Source organism: Chiloscyllium plagiosum, unplaced genomic scaffold, assembly GCF_037043375.1.
Source record: "Chiloscyllium plagiosum isolate Xiang-an unplaced genomic scaffold, Cpla_swu_hap1 HiC_scaffold_36, whole genome shotgun sequence".
Taxonomy (NCBI): Eukaryota; Metazoa; Chordata; class Chondrichthyes; order Orectolobiformes; family Hemiscylliidae; genus Chiloscyllium; species Chiloscyllium plagiosum.
In genome coordinates, this window is record NW_028270174.1 from 42,285,282 (window position 1) to 42,308,521 (window position 23,240).

The following is a 23,240-nucleotide window of genomic DNA, read 5'->3' on the forward strand; positions in this document are numbered from 1 at the left end:
ATGTGTTGCTGGAAAAGCGCAGCAGGTCAGGCAGCATCCAGGGAGCAGGAGAATCAACGTTTCGGGCATAAGCCCTTCTTCAGGAATGAGGAAAGTGTGTCCAGCAGGCTAAGATAAAAGGTAGGGAGGAGGGACATCAGGGAGGGGCGTTGGAAATGCGATAGGTGGAAGGAGGTCAAGGTGAGGGTGATAGGCCGGAGTGGGATGGGGGCGGAGTGGTCAGGAAGAAGAATGCAGGTTAGGAATGCGGTGCTGAGTTCGAGGGATTTGACTGATCGAGGGCGGGTAAGAGGCCAGCACGGGGTTTCCAGGTGGATGGGGTGTGTTGGAGGCGGGAGAAGGGGTCGTCAGAGGCTGGGCGAGAGTCTTGGTTGAAGAAGTATGCGTGAAGGCGAAGGCGGCGGAAGAATTGTTCGTGAACTCGTTAATCCGAGAGCGTGGGGGAATGAAGGTGAGGCCTCTGCTGAGGACTGATCTTTCATCCTCAGAGAGGGGTAGTTCTGGAGGGATGGTGAAAACACGGCAGGGCTGGGACCTGGTGTGGGGCTGGAGCTGGGAGTGGGGGCGGGGTTGTGCGTGGGGGCAGGGACGGAGATCGGCGTGGGGGCGGAGTTGGGCGTGGTGACGGAGATCGGCGTGGGGGCGGGGTTAGAGATGGTGACCGAGATCGGCATGGGGCGGGGTTAGGCGTGGTGACGGAGATCGGCGTGGGGGCGGAGTTGGGCATGGTGACAGAGATCGGCGTGGGGGCGTGGTTAGGGATGGTGACCGAGATCGGCATGGGGGGCGGGGTTAGGCGTGGTGACGGAGATCGGCGTGGGGGCGGAGTTGGGCATGGTGACAGAGATCGGCGTGGGGGCGGGGTTAGGGATGGTGACCGAGATCGGCATGGGGGCGGGGTTAGGCGTGGTGACGGAGATCGGTGTGGGGGCGGAGTTGGGCATGGTGACGGAGATTGGTGTGGGGGCGGGGTTAGGCATGGTGACGGAGATCGGCGTGGGGGCGGGGTTAGGGATGGTGACGGAGATCGGCGTGGGGGCGGGGTTAGGCATGGTGACGGAGATCGGCGTGGGGGCGGGGTTAGGGATGGTGACGGAGATCGGCGTGGGGGCGGAGTTGGGCATGGTGACGGAGATCGGCGTGGGGGCGGGGTTAGGCATGGTGACGGAGATCGGCGTGGGGGCGGGGTTAGGCATGGTGACGGAGATCGGCGTGGGGGCGGAGTTGGGCATGGTGACGGAGATCGGCGTGGGGGCGGGGTTAGGCATGGTGACCGAGATCGGCGTGGGGGCGGGGTTAGGCATGGTGACGGAGATCGGCGTGGGGGCGGGGTTAGGGATGGTGACGGAGATCGGCGTGGGGGCGGGGTTAGGCATGGTGACCGAGATCGGCATGGGGGCGGGGTTAGGCGTGGTGACGGAGATCGGTGTGGGGGCGGAGTTGGGCATGGTGACGGAGATTGGCGTGGGGGCGGGGTTAGGCATGGTGACGGAGATCGGCGTGGGGGCGGGGTTAGGCATGGTGACGGAGATCGGCATGGGGGCGGGGTTAGGGATGGTGACGGAGATCGGCGTGGGGGCGGGGTTAGGGATGGTGACGGAGATCGGCGTGGGGGCGGGGTTAGGGATGGTGACGGAGATCGGCGTGGGGGCGGAGTTGGGCATGGTGACGGAGATCGGCGTGGGGGCGGGGTTAGGCATGGTGACCGAGATCGGCGTGGGGGCGGGGTTAGGCATGGTGACGGAGATCGGCGTGGGGGCGGGGTTAGGGATGGTGACGGAGATCGGCGTGGGGGCGGGGTTAGGCATGGTGACGGAGATCGGCGTGGGGACGGGGTTAGGGATGGTGACGGAGATCGGCGTGGGGGCGGGGTTAGGGATGGTGACGGAGATCGGCGTGGGGGCGGGGTTAGGCATGGTGACGGAGATCGGCGTGGGGGCGGGGTTAGGGATGGTGACGGAGATCGGCGTGGGGGCGGGGTTAGGCATGGTGACGGAGATCGGCGTGGGGGCGGAGTTGGGCATGGTGACGGAGATTGGCGTGGGGGCGGGGTTAGGCATGGTGACGGAGATCGGCGTGGGGGCGGGGTTAGGGATGGTGACGGAGATCGGCGTGGGGGCGGGGTTAGGCATGGTGACCGAGATCGGCGTGGGGGCGGGGTTAGGCATGGTGACGGAGATCGGCGTGGGGGCGGGGTTAGGCATGGTGACCGAGATCGGCGTGGGGGCGGGGTTAGGCATGGTGACCGAGATCGGCGTGGGGGCGGGGTTAGGCATGGTGACGGAGATCGGCGTGGGGGCGGGGTTAGGCATGGTGACGGAGATCGGCGTGGGCCGGGGTTAGGCATGGTGACCGAGATCGGCGTGGGGGCGGGGTTAGGCATGGTGACGGAGATCGGCGTGGGGGCGGGGTTAAGCGTGGTGACAGAGATCGGCGTGGGGGCGGAGACACAACAGTAGAGGTTGGCTGTGGTAGCGAGTCTGTCAGAGGAGATGACCTGGGGTGTGCAGTGAGAGAGGGACTCACTGAATCCTTGTAGGGGATGCATAGAGCCTTCCAGAATGAACTGAGGGGTCACGCAGAGTAGGACAGGTTGCAACAAGACAGAGGAGGAGGAAGCACATTCTTAGTATTCATCACCCAGCATGCTCAGAGAACAATTCACCCACATGAATCCCAATGGGGGACAATGTGCTTATTATTGAAATCTGTCACCACAGCATCCTTAATTGCAACCTTAGGCAAAAAGAATATTTCCTGTAACCACGAAGGTGATTGTGGGAATGAGCAAGAATGCATCTGACACCATTGAGGTTGGAGGTATTTGTGACAACTTGAAGTTTACCAATCACTGTTATTTCTTGGAAGTTACTGAGTTTCTTTATTCAGTGAGAGTTAAATCAACGAGAGCGACAATAAACCTGATTCTAAATTCTAATTCTAAAAAATCTAAATATATTCCATTCTCTTTTGCCAAGGAGAGTGAGCTAACTAGTTTCCCCATGGTGGAGGGTGTCATTACATACACACATGTATTTTTCAAGTCAATTCTGCCTTATACAGCAACAAAAAGAAATTCTAGGAATGGTTCTTCACTAGCTGGACTGGATCAGATGGGCTCAGAATGGAGGCAGGTGACCGTAAAAAAATGGCATTTCAACATCCTTTGGTCACTGACCATCACAGATGGACCACAAGGCAAACATAAAATAAATATTCCTAGCTAAATGTACAAATTAAATCATGTCAAATCATATACCAAAGTCAACCAATCACCAGAGTGATTGCCTTAGTCCCTGTCTTCCATTACCTATTCCAATCCTTTGCTGTTCCTCACAAGTGGCTGCAACATGGCTAGTGGAAATCTTTGGACTTTCACTAGAAGAGGCAGAAGAAGGACTTAACGGCTGAGTGAAGCAAATCTATATCTAGAAGGTGCTTTGAAGTGTATGAATGTCAACTATGCATCTGATTCTTGTTAGTTGGTCAGTGAGTACCTGTATCCTCTGGAGTTTAGAGGAGCCAGAGCTACCTTAATAGAAACATATAAGGCCCTGAGGGGACTTAACTGGGTGGATGTTGAAAGGATGTTTCCTTTTGTGGGACAATCTAAAACTAGGGGGTCATAGTTTTAAAATAAGGGGAGTTGCATAGAAAATTGAAGTGAAGAAATATTTTTTTTCTCTCTCAGAGCCATTGAGAGTCTCTTCCTCAAAAGACGTTTGGTGGGTGAAGGAAGATTCATTACTGAGAGTGGAAGAGCACGAGACTTGGTGAGAGGCAGGCGCATAAGCAGAGATAGAGTGAATGTAACATAGCAGTGAAAAGATGGTGGCACTTATCTTAGCAGAATAGAAAAGGTCATTGACCTTCCTCCTATAGTGCTGGGCATTACTCTAGACAGTTCAGACTGTGCTGACCTGGTGGTAATCTCAGACCAGACAGGCATGGTCTGGTGTTTGGCCTCTTTTCCTGGTTCCCTGCAACACCTTGTCCCCTGGGTACGTTTCCATGAAGTGGGAACCTGTTTTCCCTTATCTGCCATACATGGGGCAAATGTTGTAATCCAATCTGCACTTGACTAAGAGGCGAAGCAACCTTTTAAAAACAGCACAGATCCAGCGATCTTGCAATATCTCAGCAGTGACAAACATCTCTCCTTGTGGTAAATGGGAGAATCAAGCTAGTATCGGATGATTGGGGTGTCACAGGGCACGTGTATAATTAATGAGGTGGATTTTGCAATGTTAGCACAAGAAAACCTGTTAAGTGTCATGGAGAGAAACCTTTCATGAAACTCAACATGTTTACACTTCAGCTAAAGTCCGCCCACTCAAATTCTTTCCCCATCAAAGCCATGAATAAAATTAATGTACTTAAGCATGGATAATGAGGAATTCAATGGAATTAAAAAGTGAAAGATCCCTAGTGCCTGACTGTTTCCATCCAAGGGTATGAAAGGAAGCAGAGAAGTAGATTGTAGATGCTATAACTATAATCTTTCAGCGTTCCCTAGATACAAGTTATCCTTCCGTAGGGTTGATTATAAGAAAACAAATTTACATTTTTGCTTTTTAGGAAGGGAGAAAGAGGAAAACCAGGAATTACAGTTAATCAGGAGAACCAACATGGATTCAAAATAAAAACCAAAGAAACTGCTGATGATGGTGATCAGAAACAAAAGCAGAAATTATGAAAAAGCTCTGCAGGCCTGGCAGCATGTGTGCAGAGAAAGCAGAGTTAATGTTTCAGGTCTAGTGACGCTTCCTCAGAACTGAAGAGTTTTTCCAGCAAGTTTTGTTATTGTTACCGATTCATGACAGGCAGGTCATGCCTGACAAACCTTTGAACTGTTTGAAGAGCTAACTGAGGTAGTGGATAGGGGAATGTCTATGGATGTTGTTGATATGGACTTCCAGAAGGCATTTGCTAAAGTTCCTCATAAGAGTTTGTTAACTAAAGCAAAATCCCATGGAATTAAGGGCAAACTACTGACATGGCTAGGAAATTGGTCAACAGACAGACAACAAAAAGTAGCAATAATGGATAAGTACTCAAATTGGCAGGATATGTCCTGTGGTGTCCCACAAAGACCTACGTTAAGGCTTAAATTATTTCATTTATTTATTAAAGACTTGAATAATGGCTTAGAAAGTCATATATTCAAATTTACCGATGGCACAAAGATGTTTTAGATGCTAGCATGGAAATTTCAACGGTGAGTGGACAAAACTGTGGCAAATGGAGTTCAATGTGAGTAAGTGTGAGGTTATCTATTTTGGACTGAGAAAAGATAAATCAGGGTACTTTCTTGACGGTATGCAGTTAAATACAGCAGATGTCCAAAGAGACTTACAGGTTCAAGTGCATAGATCTTTAAAATGGCGCTAACAGATGCAGAAAATAATCCAGAAAACTAATAGAATTTTAAATCTAGAGAACTGAAGCACATGGATGCAGGAGTTATGCTGCAGTCGTGCAAAGCCTTGTTTGGACTCCACTTGGAATACCGTGAGCAGATCTGGGCACTACATCTTAGCGAGTATATATTGGCCTTGAAGAGAGTACACCGTAGATTTACATGAATGATATCTGGACTTCAGGGTTTAAATTTTGAAGAGAGATAATACAAGTTAGGCTGTTTTCTCCAGAATTTATAAGGTTAAGATATGATCTGATCACAGTCTCCAAGATATTAACAGTATTGGGTCCGGAGCTCAGTGACCAGTGGTGTTCCGCAGGGATTGGTTCTGGGAACTCCAATCTTTGTGATTTTTATAAATGACTTGGATGAGGAATTGGAAGGGTGAGTTAATACCTTTGCAGATGGCTTGAAGGTCGGTGGATTAGTGGGTAATGTGGAGGGCAGTTGTAGGTTGCAATGGGATATTGATAGGATGCGGAGCTGGGCTGAGATGTGGCAGATGGAGTTCAACCTGGAATAGTGTGAAGTGATTCATTTTGGAAGGTCAAATTTGAATGCAGATTATAGAGTTAAAAGCAGGATTCTTGGCAGTGTGGAGGAACAGAGGGATCTTGGGGTCCACTTCCATAGATCCCTCAAAGTTGCCACCCAAGTTGATAGGGTTGTTAAGAAGGTGTATGGTGTGTTGGCTTTCATTAGCAGGGGATTGAGTTTAAGAGCCGCGAGGTTATGCTGCAGCTCTGTAGAGCCCTGGTTAGACCACACTTGGAACATTGTGTTCAGTTCTGTTTGCCTCATTATAGGAAGGATATGGAAGCTTTAGAGAGGGTGCAGAGGAGATTTGCCAGGATGCTGCCTGGTTTGGAGGGCATGCCTTATGAAGAAAGGTTGAGGGAGCTAGGGATTTTCTCATTGGAGCGAAGAAGGATGAGAGGTGACTTGATAGAGATGTACAAGATGATGAGAGGCATAGTTAGAGTGGATAGCCAGAGACTTTTTCCTAGGGTGGAAATGGCTATCATGAGGGGACATAATTTTAAGGTGATTAGTGGAAGATTTAGGGGAGATGTCAGAGGCAGGTTCTTTACACAGAGAATGGTGGGTGTGTGGAATGCACTGCCAGCGGTGGAAGTTGAGTCAGAGACCTTAGGGACATTTAGTGACTCTTGGATGACAGTAAAATGAAGAGTAGGTAGGTTAGTCTCATCTTAGAGTAGAATAAAAGGCCAGCACAACATTGAGGGCTGAAGGGCCTGTACTGTGCTGCACTGTCCTATGTTTTATGAAAAGACAGCTAGGTAAAGATAAACCATTTCCACTGGGATTCCACAACAAGGAGTCATAGTCTAAAAACTGGCAGCAGACCACAATGATTTTAGGAGGGATATCTACATACAAAGCATGGCAGATGTTTGGAACTCTCTTCCACAACTAGTGACAAATGCTTGATTAGTAGTTAATTTTAAATCGGAGATTGATAAATTTGTATTCAAGGATATGGAGCAAATGCAGGTAGAGAGAGTTAGGTCAGAGATCAGCTGTGATCACTCTGAAAGGTGCAGGCTCCTGGTGCTGATTGCCCTATCACGTTTCATATTGCTATATTCCCACTCCCCCAGATCACTACCTACAGACTCTTCAGGTATAACCCAGATACTCCTAATACCCCTCCAGCTCAACTTCCTCAACCATCAAATCCCCCTCTATCAAGCTCCTCCCCTGCAGACTCCTCCCTGAGAGCCCTGCCATATCTTTTTAACCCACTGCCCTCTCCTCTGAGATCCCCCTCCCATTCCCTTCCTTTATCCCCAGTCCTTGCTCCTCCCTGGATACTCCAATTCACATGATGATAACACGAAACAGAAACAGAGGCAGCACCACCACTGCCATTCTCCGGAGCCAGATTGTCCGGAAACCATTCCCCACCACGTGTTTGAAACTGCGGCAGGTGGGATTGACAAATCCAGCTCCACAGGTTTACTAGCTGAGGGTGGGGGGGAAGGGGGGAGCAGGGGAGAGTCAGACTGCCAACTTGCCCATGAGTGAGCTGAGGTCCTCAAGTGGATAATTATTTCTGCCATCTCACCCCAATGTCATTGACTTAGAATGGGAGGGAAAGTCCCACAACAAGCAATCAGCTCAGCAGGTTTTCATACAGTCAATTGTAGAGTCATAGAGTCACAGAAATGTACAGCACGGAAACAGACCCCACCCACCCCCTTCAGTCCATCTCATCCATGCCAACCAGATATCCCAAATTAATCTAGTCCCATTTACCAATATTTGGCCTATCTTCCTCTAAACCCTTCCTATTCATATACCCATCCAGATGCCTTTTAAATGCTGTAACTGTACCAGCCTCCACCACTTCCTCTGGCAGCTCATTCCACACACGCACACCACCCTGTCTGTGAAAACATATTACCTTAAGTCCTTATTAAATTTTTCCCCTCTCATCTTAAACCTACACACTCTAGTTCTGGACTCCTCCACCCTGGGGAAAAGGTGTTGACAATTGAAACTATCCATGCCCTTCACGATTTTATAAACCTCTACAAAGTCACCTCTCAGCCTCCAACATTCCAGGGAAAATAGCCTCCATTCAGCCTCTCCTTATAGCTTAAATCCTCCAACCTTGGCAACATGCTTGTAAATCTTTTCTAAATCCTTTCAAGTTTCATAACATCTGGCCACGAAATACCTGTTGGAGGGGCTCTGGTGTCTGCAGCCTGTGTCCAACTTGATGGGCTTCCCCCTGGCTTTTTAATCTGGTGAGCCAAAGTGGTGAATTTGGCAACTTGTAAAATTGGAATAAACTATCATAGAGGCATTGAACCATTTCCAATACAAAATGAAAAGCATTGAGTCCACTGAGTCAAAGGTGGCTCTCCACAATGCCGTCAATCCCACTTTTTCACTTGATCATCATAGTCCTGGTGGTTTCAATTACTTTTTGAAAGCATAGTACCTTAGGAGACAGTTTGCAGAATCTTACACCATTTCCATCAAACTCCTGACAAAACATGATGTGGAGCTGTCGGTTTGGACTGGGGTGGGCAATGTTAGAAATCACACAACACTAGGTTATAGTCCAACAGGTTGATTTGAAAGTACAAGCTTTTGGAGCCTTGCTACAACATGACAGTGAAAGATCTGGGGAACACTACAGCAATTGAAGGAGCATCTTTGATAAGCTCATAATTATCTCATAACATACAAACCTCTGACTCAGAGTTGAGAGTATTATCACACAAACCAAAGTGACACTTGGTTGACATCCATATTTCCTCATGCATTTAATTGCAGTATATCCTGTCTTGTGGACATAGGAAGTGACACTGCATTATTGCGTACAGTGACTGAGTGACATGGAAGGTAAGTTTTTAAAAATAAGTTCATTTAACTTGGGAATTTTGTTCGCCATTTCAACTATGTTAAACTTCATGTTGCCTGTCTCATTGCAGTAACTTATGACTATGAGAGGCAGACGATGAGAAAATGCAAACAAAAACTGCACATGCTTAACTTGGCAGAGGGGACATTACGTGCAATATGTGTCATCATATGTAGGAGGCTGAATGCTGGTTTCAGATGGCTAGCAAAGATGCAAAAAAAAGAATCTCACCACAAATTACATAGCCTGAAAGTATTCAAGGATCATAGCAGGTCATGTCAATTTAAAAGTTGTCATTGGTGCATGTTTTACTCAAACTGAGCAATACACACCGTCTTCTACCTAAAACTCTTAAAACCAAAGCCGAAACAAAACAGCAGATAGCAAGAAGTTCTGGAAGAAGGAGAGAATAAAATGCACATAAAAGTAATTGCAGTTTTAAGTGAGGCGGACGCCATCTCTCGGCCCAGCCTTCTTCATAAAGAGAATTCTTAAACTACTAAATTTGGTGGGCCGTGAATCGACAGTCAGCCATCTTTGTCAGATTGTTAAGGAATAGTACAGAATGAACTTTATGAATCCAGCAAAAAAGGTTTATCCTTATATTCCAAAGCAGATATCACAAAGAGGAATATGCTGAAATTAACAATTAACAGGAACTTCACGCATTCAAATAAAATCTATATTTTGTGTAGTTCACGTAGGTTATAAATATCATGCAGTGAGCCGCATAATTAGCATCATAGAAGTATAATGTACACTAAAAGGCAATCAGATCTGCATCTGCTAACTCTCAACATTTCCGCACTCATAGCTCCTATTCAAGTTTTAATCAATTTTCTCTTTAAAAATATTACTGAGTCTATCTTCAGAACCTTTTCAGACAGTGAATTTCAGGTTGTTACAGCTCTAAAAAAATCATTCACAGGATGTGGTGGCATTGGCTAGACCACTGTTTAATATTCATCTCTCCTTACCCTGAAGGCACCTAAGGGTCAACCACATTACTATAAGTCTGGAATCAAATATAGGTCAGACAAGGTAAGGATGGCACTTCCCTTGCCTAAAGGACATCAATGGGCCAAATGGGTTTTCTGACAATCAGCAATGGTGTTTACATTCATCATTCCAGACTTAATTTTAGATTAGATTCGATTACTTATAGTGTGGAAACAGGCCCTTCGGCCCAACCAGTTCACACCGACCCTCCGAAGCGCAACCCACCCAGACCCATTCCCCTATGTTTACCCCTTCACCTAACACTATGGGCAATTTAGCATGGCCAATTCACCTAACCTGAGCATTTTTGGACTGTGGGAGGAAACCGGAGCACCCGGAGGTAACCCACGCAAACACGGGGAGAACGTGCAAACTCCACACAGAGAGTCGCCTGAGGCAAAAGTTCCAGATTTATTTTTAATTGAAGTCAAATTCCAACATTTTCCATTGCAGACTTTGAGCCCAAGACCCCAGAGCATTACTTGGGTCTCTGGATTAATACTCTAATACTCTTAAATGTTAACTCATTTTTTTAGATTAGAATCAGTCTGAACATTATGGCACAGACAACTGCACACAGGGAGCAAATATCTTCAACATCTTATCTGGCTGACACCAATTGTTAAAGTTAACCTGAGAATGTAACTTTTTTAAAAAAGTTCTGCGATTTACATATGAATGAACTGAAACCAACATGGTCATTCTAAAAGATGAGAGACTTAAACAATCCAGGTCTTTTTCAATATATAATTTCAGTTACATCACATTGTAAACTTTTGCTATAAATTCTGTGTCTTACAATCTTATTCTCCACAACCACCTGATGAAGGAGCAGCGCTCTGAAAGCTAGTGCTTCCAATTAAACCTATTGGACTGTAACCTGGTGTGGCATGATTTTTAACTTTGTACTCTAATATCATTAGGCCTATCAACACCCAATGATAAGCAATCATCAATTCAAAGTCATGGCTAATCTACATCGTAAGTCCACCTTGTTACCTCAATTCTGTAACCTTAAGCACCCTTGCTGAAAAAGATTCAATATTTACAATAGACAGCCAGCATCATCAGTTCCTTGGGGAAGCATTTGGCACATTTCCAATTGTTTTGGTTACAGGATCTTTCCTGTTATAAATAAAAATAACGTAACTGCAAATAATTGCTAGCAGATGAATTCTGTTTGGGTTGTCAATGTATACCGTCAAAGTAATAGTCAAAGGGATATAAAGATTAGCAATGGCTTTACTTTCCCTCTCATTCATTTCCATAAGACCTTGGAATATAGACGAGAGTTTATTCAAGGCCTAATGTATGTGGTCAATGCCACATATTTCACTAAATAAAGTCATTTCTCCTCCTCTCAACTGTTTCTTGGACAAAATAATGTAAAAGAAGAAGTCTTTTGGTTACTTAGCTTGTTGGATCGGAACAATTTTTCTTTATGTATAATGTCAAAATTCTTAATGATTTTGCACACCCCAATAAAATCTTCCTTTAGTCAAGGGAGAACAACCATGACATGCTGAAAGAAAGCTGAAAAAGTGTTTGGCAATTTTCTTGGCAGGGCTTGTGGTGAGTTCAAGCCTGAAGTTTGAAGCAAAGAGCTCAGAATGTAATTGAGTATTATCACTGTAGGAAAATTCCACAGGCTTTCAGTATATCAACCCAGGCCAACACTTTTAAGAAAGGGTATAAATAAGACCTCATTGCAGTTGTGAAGGACCAGCATTGCAATCATAAAGGAGGAACCTAACTAGGGGCAACGTTTTCATGCAGAGGGTGGCGCCAGAGCTGCCAGAGGACGTGGTGGAGGCTGGTACAATTACAGCATTTAAAAGGCATCTAGATGGGTATATGAATAGGAAGGGTTTAGAGGGATATGGGCCAAGTGCTGGGAAATGGGACTAGATTAGGTTGGGATATCTGGTTGGCATGGACGAGTTGGACTGTTTCTGTGCTGTACATCTCTCTGACTCTATGAAATGAGAAAGAAAAACTCAACCAAGTGTGTGGGGGAGAATCAGTAAGCGAGAGGAGCTGATCGCGCGCTGGGTGTTGGTGAGACCAAACCTAATGGAAATGTATTTGAACAGTCAAATGCCAGATATTATTGACATATTAACTTGTTGGTACATATAGTAACAAAGCAGTTTTATTATTTTAAGTGTGACTTTCTTTTCCTTAACCTGCTCTATCTGTAATCATTCGAAGACATGCCCATTTTAATTCTGACAGCTGGGATACAAATATATCAAAACCCTGTGAAGAAAGACAACATTTTTGAGGAGTCATCAATTAGCTCTCTTGTAATTTGCAGATTCACTTAAACTATAAGCTTGAATGAGTACCTTAAAAAAAACTTCCTAACGCAGGGCTTATGCCTGAAATGTCAATTCTCCTGCTCCTCGGATACTGCCTGACTGGCTGTGCTGTTCCAGCACCACACTCTAGACTCTGATCTCCAGGATCTGCAGTGCTCACTTTCTCCCTCTATAAGGGATGACCAAAGTGCAGTTGAAAAGCCTATGATTGATTTTCTAACTGATTCATACTGCAGCCTCTGTGTACCTGACAGTGGTTGGGCTGAATGCTTATGGTGGTAGCATAGTGATAACAATACTGGGCTTTTAACACAAGCTCAAGTTGATGCTTTTGGGAACATGGGCTCAAATCCCACTATGGTTGAATTTTATTTAAAATAGCTATAAAAAATAGCTAGTCTAATCACAACTGGAAATGGCATGAATGCAGAACTTTGATCTGGTTAAGGGTTGATCATTTGTTTGTTGGTAATGATACAGGGAGGATTACAGAGTGTTAAGAGGCTACAGATTGGAGTTCAATATGATTCTTTTGAGGTGGATGGCGTTAAGGACTGAATTGATGCCCACTTTGTCATTCTAAATCTATTTCATTTAGCGTAGCAGTAGAACTACAAAATACTCTGGAGAGTGTTAGCAGCTTGAAGCCAAGACATTGTTTCCTCAAGGCCTGTGTGGTGGTTACTCCATCATTGCTGTCATAGACAATGCATCTGTAACGAATAGACAAAGGACGAGACAAAGCAGCTTTCCCTGTCACGTTAGTTCTCTTATCACCTGCCTCAATGCAGGTTTCGATGCTATGTCCTTCAGAACTCGATCCATTGGGTTGAGAATGGTTCTACTGAGACTTTCTTGGTGATGGAAAGTCCTCCACCCAGCAGCAATCTCTACAATTGCTACCCCAGGAGTTTCTTCCAAGTGGCGTTCAACATGACTCATCAGGTAGGATGGTACGATAAGCAGAAGGTTTTCTTGCCAATATCTAACCTGATCCCCTGAAAAATTACGCGATTTGGAGTCAACCTGAGGATTCCGAAGACAACTTGCTTCTGACCACACTCATGTACCACTGTGGTACAATTGTTAGTTGGTAGCTTTCTTTGGTGGGACAGAAATATCGAGGGATGGTGATGAACATTTCTAGCACTTGGAAGATGCAATCTGGTTAGAATAACTATACCGGACTATTGCTTGACCGGTCTGTGAGACAGCTCTCTAGGTTGACAAACAGGAGGCTGGGAGAACACAACAAGCCAGGCAGCATCAGGAGATGGAGAGTTTGGCGTTTTGGGTGTAACCCTTTTTCAGTCCTGACCATAAACTTCTCCCCAGTCCTGAAGAAGGGTTACACACAAAACATTGACTTCTCCACCTCCTGATGCTGCCTGGCTTGCTGTGTTCTTCCAGCCTCCTCTTTGTCTACCTTGGATTCCAGCATCTACAGTTCTCTATCCCCTCGCCATGTTGTCAGAGCAATGTGTCATGCTTGGTGCTTGGTTGATACTGTGTGGTCCATACTGTTTCAATCTGAGAGTTTTGCATAGCTCCTTACAATTTATTAAATATCAAAGCTTCATGCCTACTGTAAAATGTACAATAATGCCTTACATGCCCCCAAGTTTCTCTGCAAATTTTAAAATTAGCTAGATTTTCTGTACTTTGATGTTACGTTCTCTTGTACTGTAAAGACAGCAAAGTCACCACAGTATACTTTCCTTCAGACTGAATAGCAACCAACGTGCTGCTTCCTTCTCCCAGTTTCATATCCATGCTCATTGATCCAATTGACTTCAATTTTGCTAATGCGTTTATTGAACTTTAATAACTTTATTGAGGGTATGTTTAAAGTCCAATTACTTAAACATCTGCTATGTCATTGATTAATCAAATACATGTTTCCCATAAGGAATCCGTTTTTCTGTCATTTGTTAATCCATTATTTTCCAAATGACAATTAATTCGGTCTGAGTTAATGCTCCCTATTAGCAATGGCCAATCTGATTGGCCAACAGCTGAACAGTGTCAGCAATGTCAGAACTTGGAAGAGACAGCTGCTGGTGAGAAGGTGTATAAGGAATGAACAGGTACAGAAAGAGTTAAGTCTTGCGTTTTGTGAAACGTAAGGTTCACTTGAGCATGACTCAGATCAGATAATAAATTACAGTTAACAATGGGTGCTGGAAGCAAGGGTAATGGGTTAACAAGGTGGAAAAGTAGTCATTATGTAGAGCCATTTCACAATTTTGGAAGCATTCAGTAAGGCCGGTTAACAAGAAGAAAAGTATTCATTATATGAAGCCAGTTAACAAGGTTAAGAACATTCATTGTGTAACAGCAGATGGCTTAATCTCTACTATTGACACTCGCTGATTGTAATGGTCACCCAATCAATATGTATGTTGCCTTATCTGGATGCTCCTCCCTCTAAAGTGACTGTATAATTCACTAAGAAACTGCGGTTCGAGAGAAAAGACCAAGAACTCATGTCTCTGTGCACATGAGCGATCGTTCTTTCTCCTCCAGGGCCCAGAATAAAGATGAAGGAGGTAAAACCATACTGTGTCTTTGAGTGTTTTGCTTCGGCTGAGGGGGGGAGGGGAATGACACTGACACCACAACCAGTCCAGAGGAGAGGAGCATGAACCCTGCAGTGATGGATGAGTCTTTAGGTTTTGATGATTGTGGTTCAGGTAATCCCTGGGGCATGTGGGGTGTTGGGGAAGGGTAGCAAAGAGATGAGAGCACGTAGGTTTCGGAGGAGAGGAGGACCAGTTACAAAAATCACAGTGGGACAGCTAGTTTCCTCCAATGGCACAGGTAATCTCAAAAGGTGTTTCCTTGCTTTTTCTTCCTTCCTTTTTACCCAAGATAGTGAAGTCGTAGGCTAGCCTCCTTTGTTCCAGATTCTTTTACTGACTGCGTTATTACAGCAGGGACAGAAATAGCCATTGAGGTGGACATTAGTTGGCCATCAGCATGGCAGCAGAGTATTGGCCCTGTCCCAAAGCATTGATAGATTTCAGGAGACTAATAACGTCCAGGAATCTGAGATAATGTGGGGAAGTAGCTTTGAGGTGGATGATCAATCAAGATCTAATTGAATGGTAGAGCAAGTTTGATGGGCTGCATGGTCTATTCCTGTTCCCGTATTTCTATCTGTTTATAAACTTCTTCCTTGAGAAGATCAGCAATGCCAAATACTGACATGAAGGAGCGTTTCATTGTGGTCACAACCACCTACATACTCATAGAGTGGAATTCCTATCTATTTACGAAGGTGAGATGTGCTATGTAGTTGCTTTTAATGATGCCCTGGAGCTTGGGAGGGTTAAACCCAATAAAACTTTGCTCTATTGCTTCACTGTGATGCCAACGCTAATGAAATGAGCTGATCTACTGTAAAGAGAAGTCAATAACTGAACATTTGCATGACTGTACAGCCCCCTTAGATTAGACAGGTGCCTTTATCCTTAAACAACTCCATTTTCCTGCATTATCCCCACTTCTCATATTCCCTTAGCTCCTCAAAATCTGTCAATTTCTGTCTTGATTCTGCTTGAGCAACCGAGTAGGGAATTTCAAAAATTCACAATTATTTGAGTGAAGAAGTCTTGCTTTATGCTAAATGGCTGATCTGTTATTCTGAGACTGTGACACCATGTTCTGGACTCCATTATTGGCAGCCATGCCTCCAGGTGCTAGGGCCCCAAACTTTGGGGTTGTTCCTAAAGGTCTCTGGCTTTCTGTACTCATTTAATGGGCTTCTTAAAATCTACTTCTGTAACAAAATTATTGGCCATTTGTCCTTCCATCTCCTTATTAAAGGTATTATCAAAAACAAGTTGTTGTAAAGACACACAAGTGGTGCTTTTCTAAACATACATCCCAGCACTGACTGCATTCAGAAAATATTGAGGGTTTTATTTTAAAACCTACAGAAGTTTCAAACGAGATCAGTTCCTCACATCAATTTCATAGTTGTGTCTGCACAAATACAGTCATAGAGTCATAGAGATGTACAGCATGGAAACAGACCCTTTGGTCAAATTTGTCCATGCCGACCAGATATCCCAACCCAATCTAGTCCCACCTGCCAGCACCCAGCCCGTATCCATCCAAACCCTTCCTATTCATATGCCTTTTAAATGTTGCAATTGTACCAGCCTCCACTACTTCCTCTGGCAGCTCATTTCATACACATACCACCCTCTGCGTGAAAAAGTTGCCCCTTAGGTCCCTTTTATATCTTTCCCCTCTCACCCTAAACTTATGCCCTCTAGCTCTGGACTCCCCCACCCCAGGGAAAAGACTTTGCCTATTTATCCTATCCATGCCCCTCATGATTTTCTAAACCTCTATAAGGTCACCCCTCAGCCTCCAACGCTCCAGGGAAAACAGTCCCAGCCTATTCAACCTCTCCTTATAGCTCAAATCCTCCAACCACGGCAACATCCTTGTAAATCTTTTCTGAAGCCCGTAGGAATCCAATGTGTCCTGCCCCCCACCCCAGCAGGTCACCAGTTGAGTACAACACTTTTCAGTTTTAAGGTACCACTCACTTGGAGGTAATTCCTTGCCTGTGATCCAGTGATTGCTCGAGCTACCTTTTTGTTGCTTGATGCTCAAGATTAGTTAGTAGGTACAGAAAATTATGGCAACATGCAAAACAACTCAGAAAATAGTTTTAATACTTAATTTAATAATCAAGTCAAGATAAGATTTACATTCTGAAATTATAATATATAGATAAATTAAAGAAAAATGCTTCAGGACAATTCCAACCCGAAAAATAAATTACAACTGCATATATACCTTTTAATTATTAATATATTTGTTAATAATGATTTTTGGAGCTAATAAATAAATACAAATCCAACTATATATCTGGATTAAATAATAGAAATAGCACATTACTGACAATTTGTCATACTGAACAATATACCATTGAGTAACTATATTCTGTAACATTGCTACCTGGCAGCAAATGAAAAGAATCCTGTTTGAGTAACAATTAATAATTATCCAAACGAACTGTTGATGAAGTTATCTATTACTTCATATCAGATATCTCACTTATTGTCAGGTCACCTTGGTACCTCGACTGTGGGCCAATTAAAAAATGAAATGTTCACTTTCCTATGTTTAAGGTGTTAAAATCATTAAATCACGGAACAATTTTCAACGGTGAATGCCCAGTCAAGCGTTGTTGCCTCTGATAACTCCACACCCAATGAGCACAGGCAGATCCCCAAAAGTGGCAATTCATTGTTCGATATTTAAAGTTGTGCCTCACTTCAGTGACACATCTACTTGGATCTGCAGAAATACAAGAATAAATGAATACAGTGAGTATTTGCATCATACAGTACAGGGGTATTTATAAAGTCAAAGAATCATAGAGTCATACAGTACGGAAACAGACTCTTTGGTCCAACCAGTCCATGCCGACCATAATCCCAAACTAAGTTATGCCTCCCTGCCTGCCCCTGGCCCACAACCCTCCAAACCTTTCCTATTCAGGAATCTATCCAAAACATATTATAATTCTAGCTGCATCCACCACTTCCTCAGGAAGTTCATTCCACATGCGAACCACCCTCTGTGTAAAACATTTGCCTCTCATGTCTTTTTTAATCTCTCACCTTAAAAATGTATCCCCAGTCTTAAAATCTCACATCCTAGAGTAGACAATTACCATTTACTCTAACAAACCATTCAATTGTGTCAGAAATTATTTTAATTTGTTGAATACATTTATAGAAATGTCTCAAAGCAGAGTAAAATACTTAGTATTTAATTAAATAGAATATTAAATATTTAGATCAAAGACTACCCAAAACAGACATGCCTGTCCCTCTACGAGAAAGTGAGGGCTGCAGATGCTGGAGATCAGAGATAAAATGTGTTGCTGGAAAAGCGCAGCAGGTCAGGCAGCATCCAAGGAGCAGGAGAATCGACATTTCTGAAGAAGGGCTCATGCCCGAAACGTCGATTCTCCTGCTCCTTGGATGCTGCCTGACCTGCTGCACTTTTCCAGCAACACATTTTCATGCCTGTCCCTCTAACATATCAAACATTGACTGCAATCTCACATCAGCAACTTTTTAACCGTATTGATCTGCGAGATCTATAGTTTTGTTTGCACTAGCAGTTCTTTGGCAACACCTTTGAATAGCCAATCTTACATTGTTTATGGGCTGTATGATCTGAGACTATTACAGTCAAACCTGAATCTGCCTCTTTACCCCATGACAAAATCTCCCGCTGTCTGACTAAGTGGATGGGGATCAGGAGCAGGAACTATAAAGGTTTCTTTCCTTCACAAGTCCTGGTGTAAGAAACCAACATGGGCTTCAATTCTAGTTATCAAACCAGTACAAACCAAAAACAATCCCTGGAACCTTTTCAGCCAGTATTGATTGACTGAGCCAGGCATGCAATTTATCAATTTAACTCTATATAATGTTACTAGAAAGTGAGTATGATTATTTTTGAAAAAAAAAGGAAATGATGTCCTTTCCCCACCCATCACCCTGCACAGATTGAAACTTACTTTTTCATCATCTTGTTAAGGACTTTCTTCAACCAATGAGCTGTAGGATCCAGACACACACGATCCTTGCTTTTAAGGCTGGCACTGAATAAAGAGAAGAATAGAATTTATTGCATATTACTAAGTATCTACTGTCTCTGAATTGAGATGCTTGAAGTCTTATTTCAGAATTATGACTGTTGTTGAGTACAGAAAATTAAAAAGGGCCTGAACACTTACATAATTTCCGTGTTCTCACAGTGTGGCCCACTTGGGATGATTTCAATATTGTTCATGTTTGTTGGATGGATGAACTTGGAGGTTGTTTTTATACACTGGCAGCGTAGATTCAATCCTGTTCCTCCGATTGATGCGGCTGTAAATTAAAGAAATTGCAAGATTTGAACATTTATTTTCAGATTTGCATGAACTGTCATACTACATGCCCTCTTATTCTACTAACTAATCTACCACCTAGCTTCTGAGAGTCACTGCAGCAGATAATGGACATGCAGTGAGACAAATCATCTGCCTACTCCATTGAGATGGGCAAACAGTTAAGGTCCCATTTATGTGCCATTTTGAGGGATGGCAAGTATTTTGCCAATGGCGGAAGCACACTTGTGCTTTCAGGAGGCTGTCTGTTTTTTGAAGACAATTTCTCTGTGACAACCCACAGAGTCACTGGAGTTAGAAGTCACTGAGCCAAAGCTAGGGCTGGGGGCATGAAAGGCAGGATCTTCAGGTCTGATTTCTCCTCCCCAGTGTGGTTTCCCCTCTATTTCATGGGGGGGGGGGGGGGGGGGGGCTACGGCCCTCAATCCCCTCAATTTAATGCCTTACTTCCCAACCCAAAGGCAGGTTTTTGCCTGCTTGTTTCTCAACAGTGCTCATTTCTCCCAATGGCACTGCTGAGATGGCAGAGCTGTGAGCCCTCTGAATAGACCAATCAAGAGCAAAATTACCTGCGGCTACAGCTGGACCAGCCCGACTACTGACAAGTGTCGGATTGGACCGTACTTACTCTAGTCTGACTCCAACTCTGTGATAAAATTTCACCCTTTAACCGCAAATACATACACATCTTCCTCCTCTATAGTACCAATTACTAACATTGAACAGTACTAACATTTCAATCAATAATGAATTAGATTTCTTTAGCTGTTAACTTTCATATTAAGTGTGTATGTGGCAGCTTCAGTCATTGAAATAAGAAACCAAATCTAACCCGTGTAATTATAGGTTCTGTATAAAGGCTGCGAAATTAGATCTTTCTTACCTTCTGTGGATGACACACACAGTACGAAGAGAATGAGAATGGAGATAGTAATTTTACTACTCATTGTGCTTCACTGATTGAATGATCTTGATCTAATTGCTGTTGTACTCTCTGAGCCTCTGACTGGCTTGCTGCTACTCACTGGCTGCATTTATAGCTGGAGCACCTTGACTCACTATAAGGAGTTGGCTCATCTTGGAATTTCTCCGGATGTGTGGGATTACATAGAGCTAGTAATTAAAGACTCGAGATAAACAATGATAAAAAAGAGGTTGGTATCATTAATAGTTTCTGTCAGAGCACTTCAATTTTTCCTGTTGCAAAATCAGTTTCATTCCCAGCCAAATGGCCAAAATACCACCTGGGGGTAATCGAACATTCACAGCACCTCAACCTATTTTAGTGCTGCCTTTAGAGCAGGACAATAAAACTTGTTACTTGTTGAATAATATGAATAAATACTCAATGTACCTCTCAGCATTCCTATTCCCTCCCCACTCTGCTACAAAAGCCACATCAGGTTTCTACACCACCCCCATCAGAGTCCTACACCCCCCCACCACTGTGCTCCCCACTCCCCCACTGTGCCCCCACTGTGCTCCCTCACCCCCCCACCACTGTGCTCCCCATCCCCCACTGTGCCCCCACTGTGCTCTCTCACCCCCCACTGTACTCCCTCACCCCCCCACCACTGTGCTCCCCACTCCCCCACTGTGCCCCCACTGTGCTCCCTCACCCCCCCACCACTGTGCTCCCCACCCCCCCACTGTGCCCCCACTGTGCTCCCTCACCCCCCCACTGTGCCCCCACTGTGCTCCCTCACCCCCCCACCACTGTGCTCCCCATCCCCCACTGTGCCCCCACTGTGCTCTCTCACCCCCCACTGTACTCCCTCACCCCCCCACCACTGTGCTCCCCACTCCCCCACTGTGCCCCCACTGTGCTCCCTCACCCCCCCCACCACTGTGCTCCCCACCCCCCCACTGTGCCCCCACTGTGCTCCCTCACCCCCCCACTGTGCCCCCACTGTGCTCCCTCACCCCCCCACTGTTCCCCCACTGTGCTCCCTCACCCCCCACTGTGCCCCCACTGTACTCCCTCACCCCCCCACCACTGTGCTCCCCACCCCCCCCACTGTGCCCCCAATGTGCTCCCTCACCCCCCCACCACTGTGCTCCCCACCCCCCCCACTGTGCCCCCACTGTGCTCCCTCACCCCCCCACCACTGTGCTCCCCACCCCCCCACTGTGCCCCACTGTGCTCCCTCACCCCCCACTACTGTGTTCCCCACCCCCCCACTGTGCCCCCACTGTGCTCCCTCACCCCCCCACTGTGCTCCCCACCCCCCCACTGTGCCCCCACTGTGCTCCCTCACCCCCCCACTGTGCTCCCCACCCCCCCACTGTGCCCCCACTGTGCTCCCTCACCCCCCCCCACTGTGCCCCCACTGTGCTCCCTCAACCCCCTGACTGTGCCCCCACTGTGCTCCCTCACCCCTCCGACTGTGCCCCCACTATGCTCCCTCACCCCCCCGACCGTGCCCCCACTGTGCTCCCCAACCCCCCACTGTGCCCCCACTGTGCTCCCTCACCCCCCACTGTGCTCGCTCATCCCCCCGACTGTGCCCCCACTATGCTCCCCACCCCCCCGACTGTGCCCCCATTGCGCTCCCTCACCCCCTCACTGTGCCCCCACTGTGCTCCCTCACTCCCCCAATGTGCTCCCTCACCCCCCCATTGTGCCCCCACTGTGCTCCCTCACCCCCCCGACTGTACCCCCACTGTGCTCCCCAACCCCCCGACTGTGCCCCCACTGTGCTCCCCACCCCCCCGACTGTGCCCCCACTGTGCTCCCTCACCCCCCCCCGACTGTGGCCCCACTGTGCTCCCTCACCCCCCGACTGTGCCCCCCCACTGTGCCCCCACTGTGCTCCCCACACCCCGACTGTGCCTCCACTGTGCTCCCCACCCCCCACCGTGCTCCCTCATCCCCCCACTGTGCCCCCTCACCCCCCCACTGTGCCCTCACTGTGCCCCCAATGTGCTCCCTCACCGCCCCACTGTGTTCCCTCACCCCCCAACCGTGCCGCCGCTGTGCTCCCCATCCCCCCCACTGTGCCCCCTCACCCCCCCACTGTGCCCCCACTGTGCACCCTCACTCCCCCACTGTGCCCCCACTGTGCTCCCTCACCCCCCCGACCGTGCCCCCACTGTGCTCCCTCTCCTTTACCCTCCCGACCGTGCCCCCACTTAGCTCCCCACCCCTGACTGTGCCCCAACTGTACTCCCCCCACCCCCCACTGTGCTCCCCACCCCAACCGACTGTGCTCCGTCACACCCCACTTTGCTCCCTAACCCCCCACTGTACTCCCCACCCCCCTGACTTTGCTCCCTCACCCCCTGACTGTGCTCCCCACCCTCTCACTGTGTTCCCCCCTCTGTGCTTTCCCCACTGTGCTCCCCTTATTGGGCTCCCCCTCCTCCCACTGTGCTCCCCCACCACTGTGCTCCTCCTCCCCCCACACTGTGCTCCCCCACAACTGTGCTACCCCACAACTGTGCTCCCCCCACTGTGCTCCCCCCACTATGCTCTCCCTCCACCCCACTGTGCTCCCCCAGTGCTCTCCCCACTGTACTCCGCCCACTGTGCTCCCCCACCCAACTGTGCTCCCCCCAGTGCTCCCCCCACTGTGCTCCGCCCACTGTGCTCCCCCACCCCACTGTGCTTCCTCCAAATGCGTTCCCCCTCCCCCCCACTGTGATCCCCCCACTGTGCTCTCCCCACTGTGCTCCCCTCAGTGTGCTCCCCCACTGTGTTCCCCTTCCCCTCACTGAGCTCCCCCCCATGTGATCCTCCTTCCCACTGTGCTCCCCTCACTGTGTTCCCCCTCCCCTCACTGTGTTTCCCCTCCCCACTGTGCTCCGCCCACTGTTCTCCTCCACTGTGCTCCCCCACCCCACTGTGCTCCCCCCACTGTGTTCCCCCTCCCTTCACTGTGCTCCCCCACCCCACTGTGCTCCCCCCACTGTGTTCCCCCTCCCTCCACTGTGCTCCCCCACCCCACTGTGCTCCCCCTCCCCCCACTGTGCTCCTCTCACTGTGCTCGCCCACCCCCCACTGTGTTCCCCCTCCAATCACTGTGCTCCCCCAACTGTGCTCCCCCACCCCACTGTGCTCCCCCCATGTGTTTCCCCTCCCCACTGTGCACCCCACACTGTGCTGCCCCCAATGTGTTCCCCCTCTCCACTGTGCTCCCCCACCCCACTGTGCTCCCCTCCCCAATGTGC

At 47.0% G+C, this 23,240-nt stretch overlaps 1 protein-coding gene across 1 annotated transcript; it reads right to left on the reverse strand.

Annotated features, from left to right (window-relative positions):
- Nucleotides 1-16,821: 16,821 nt before the first annotated feature.
- Nucleotides 16,822-20,052, reverse strand: LOC148139936 (interleukin-8-like). Its single transcript, XM_087980122.1, has 4 exons — nt 19,954-20,052; nt 18,915-19,050; nt 18,696-18,779; nt 16,822-17,458 (listed from the first exon to the last, which is right to left on the reverse strand). Exons 1-4 carry the CDS (start codon nt 20,015-20,017, stop codon nt 17,449-17,451), a joined length of 294 nt encoding a protein of 97 aa, XP_087836248.1. The 5' UTR covers nt 20,018-20,052; the 3' UTR covers nt 16,822-17,448.
- Between the last annotated feature and the right edge of the window lie 3,188 nt (nt 20,053-23,240).

Excerpts from the sequence above, each read along its gene's own strand:
- LOC148139936 (XM_087980122.1), bottom strand. The coding sequence starts at position 20,017 with ATGAGTAGTAAAATTACTATCTCCATTCTCATTCTCTTCGTACTGTGT. Across the intron at positions 19,051-19,953 it reads GTGTGTGTCATCCACAGAAG|CCGCATCAATCGGAGGAACA; the intron begins GTAAGAAAGATC and ends TTTAATTTACAG. Across the intron at positions 18,780-18,914 it reads TGTGAGAACACGGAAATTAT|TGCCAGCCTTAAAAGCAAGG; the intron begins GTAAGTGTTCAG and ends CTCTTTATTCAG.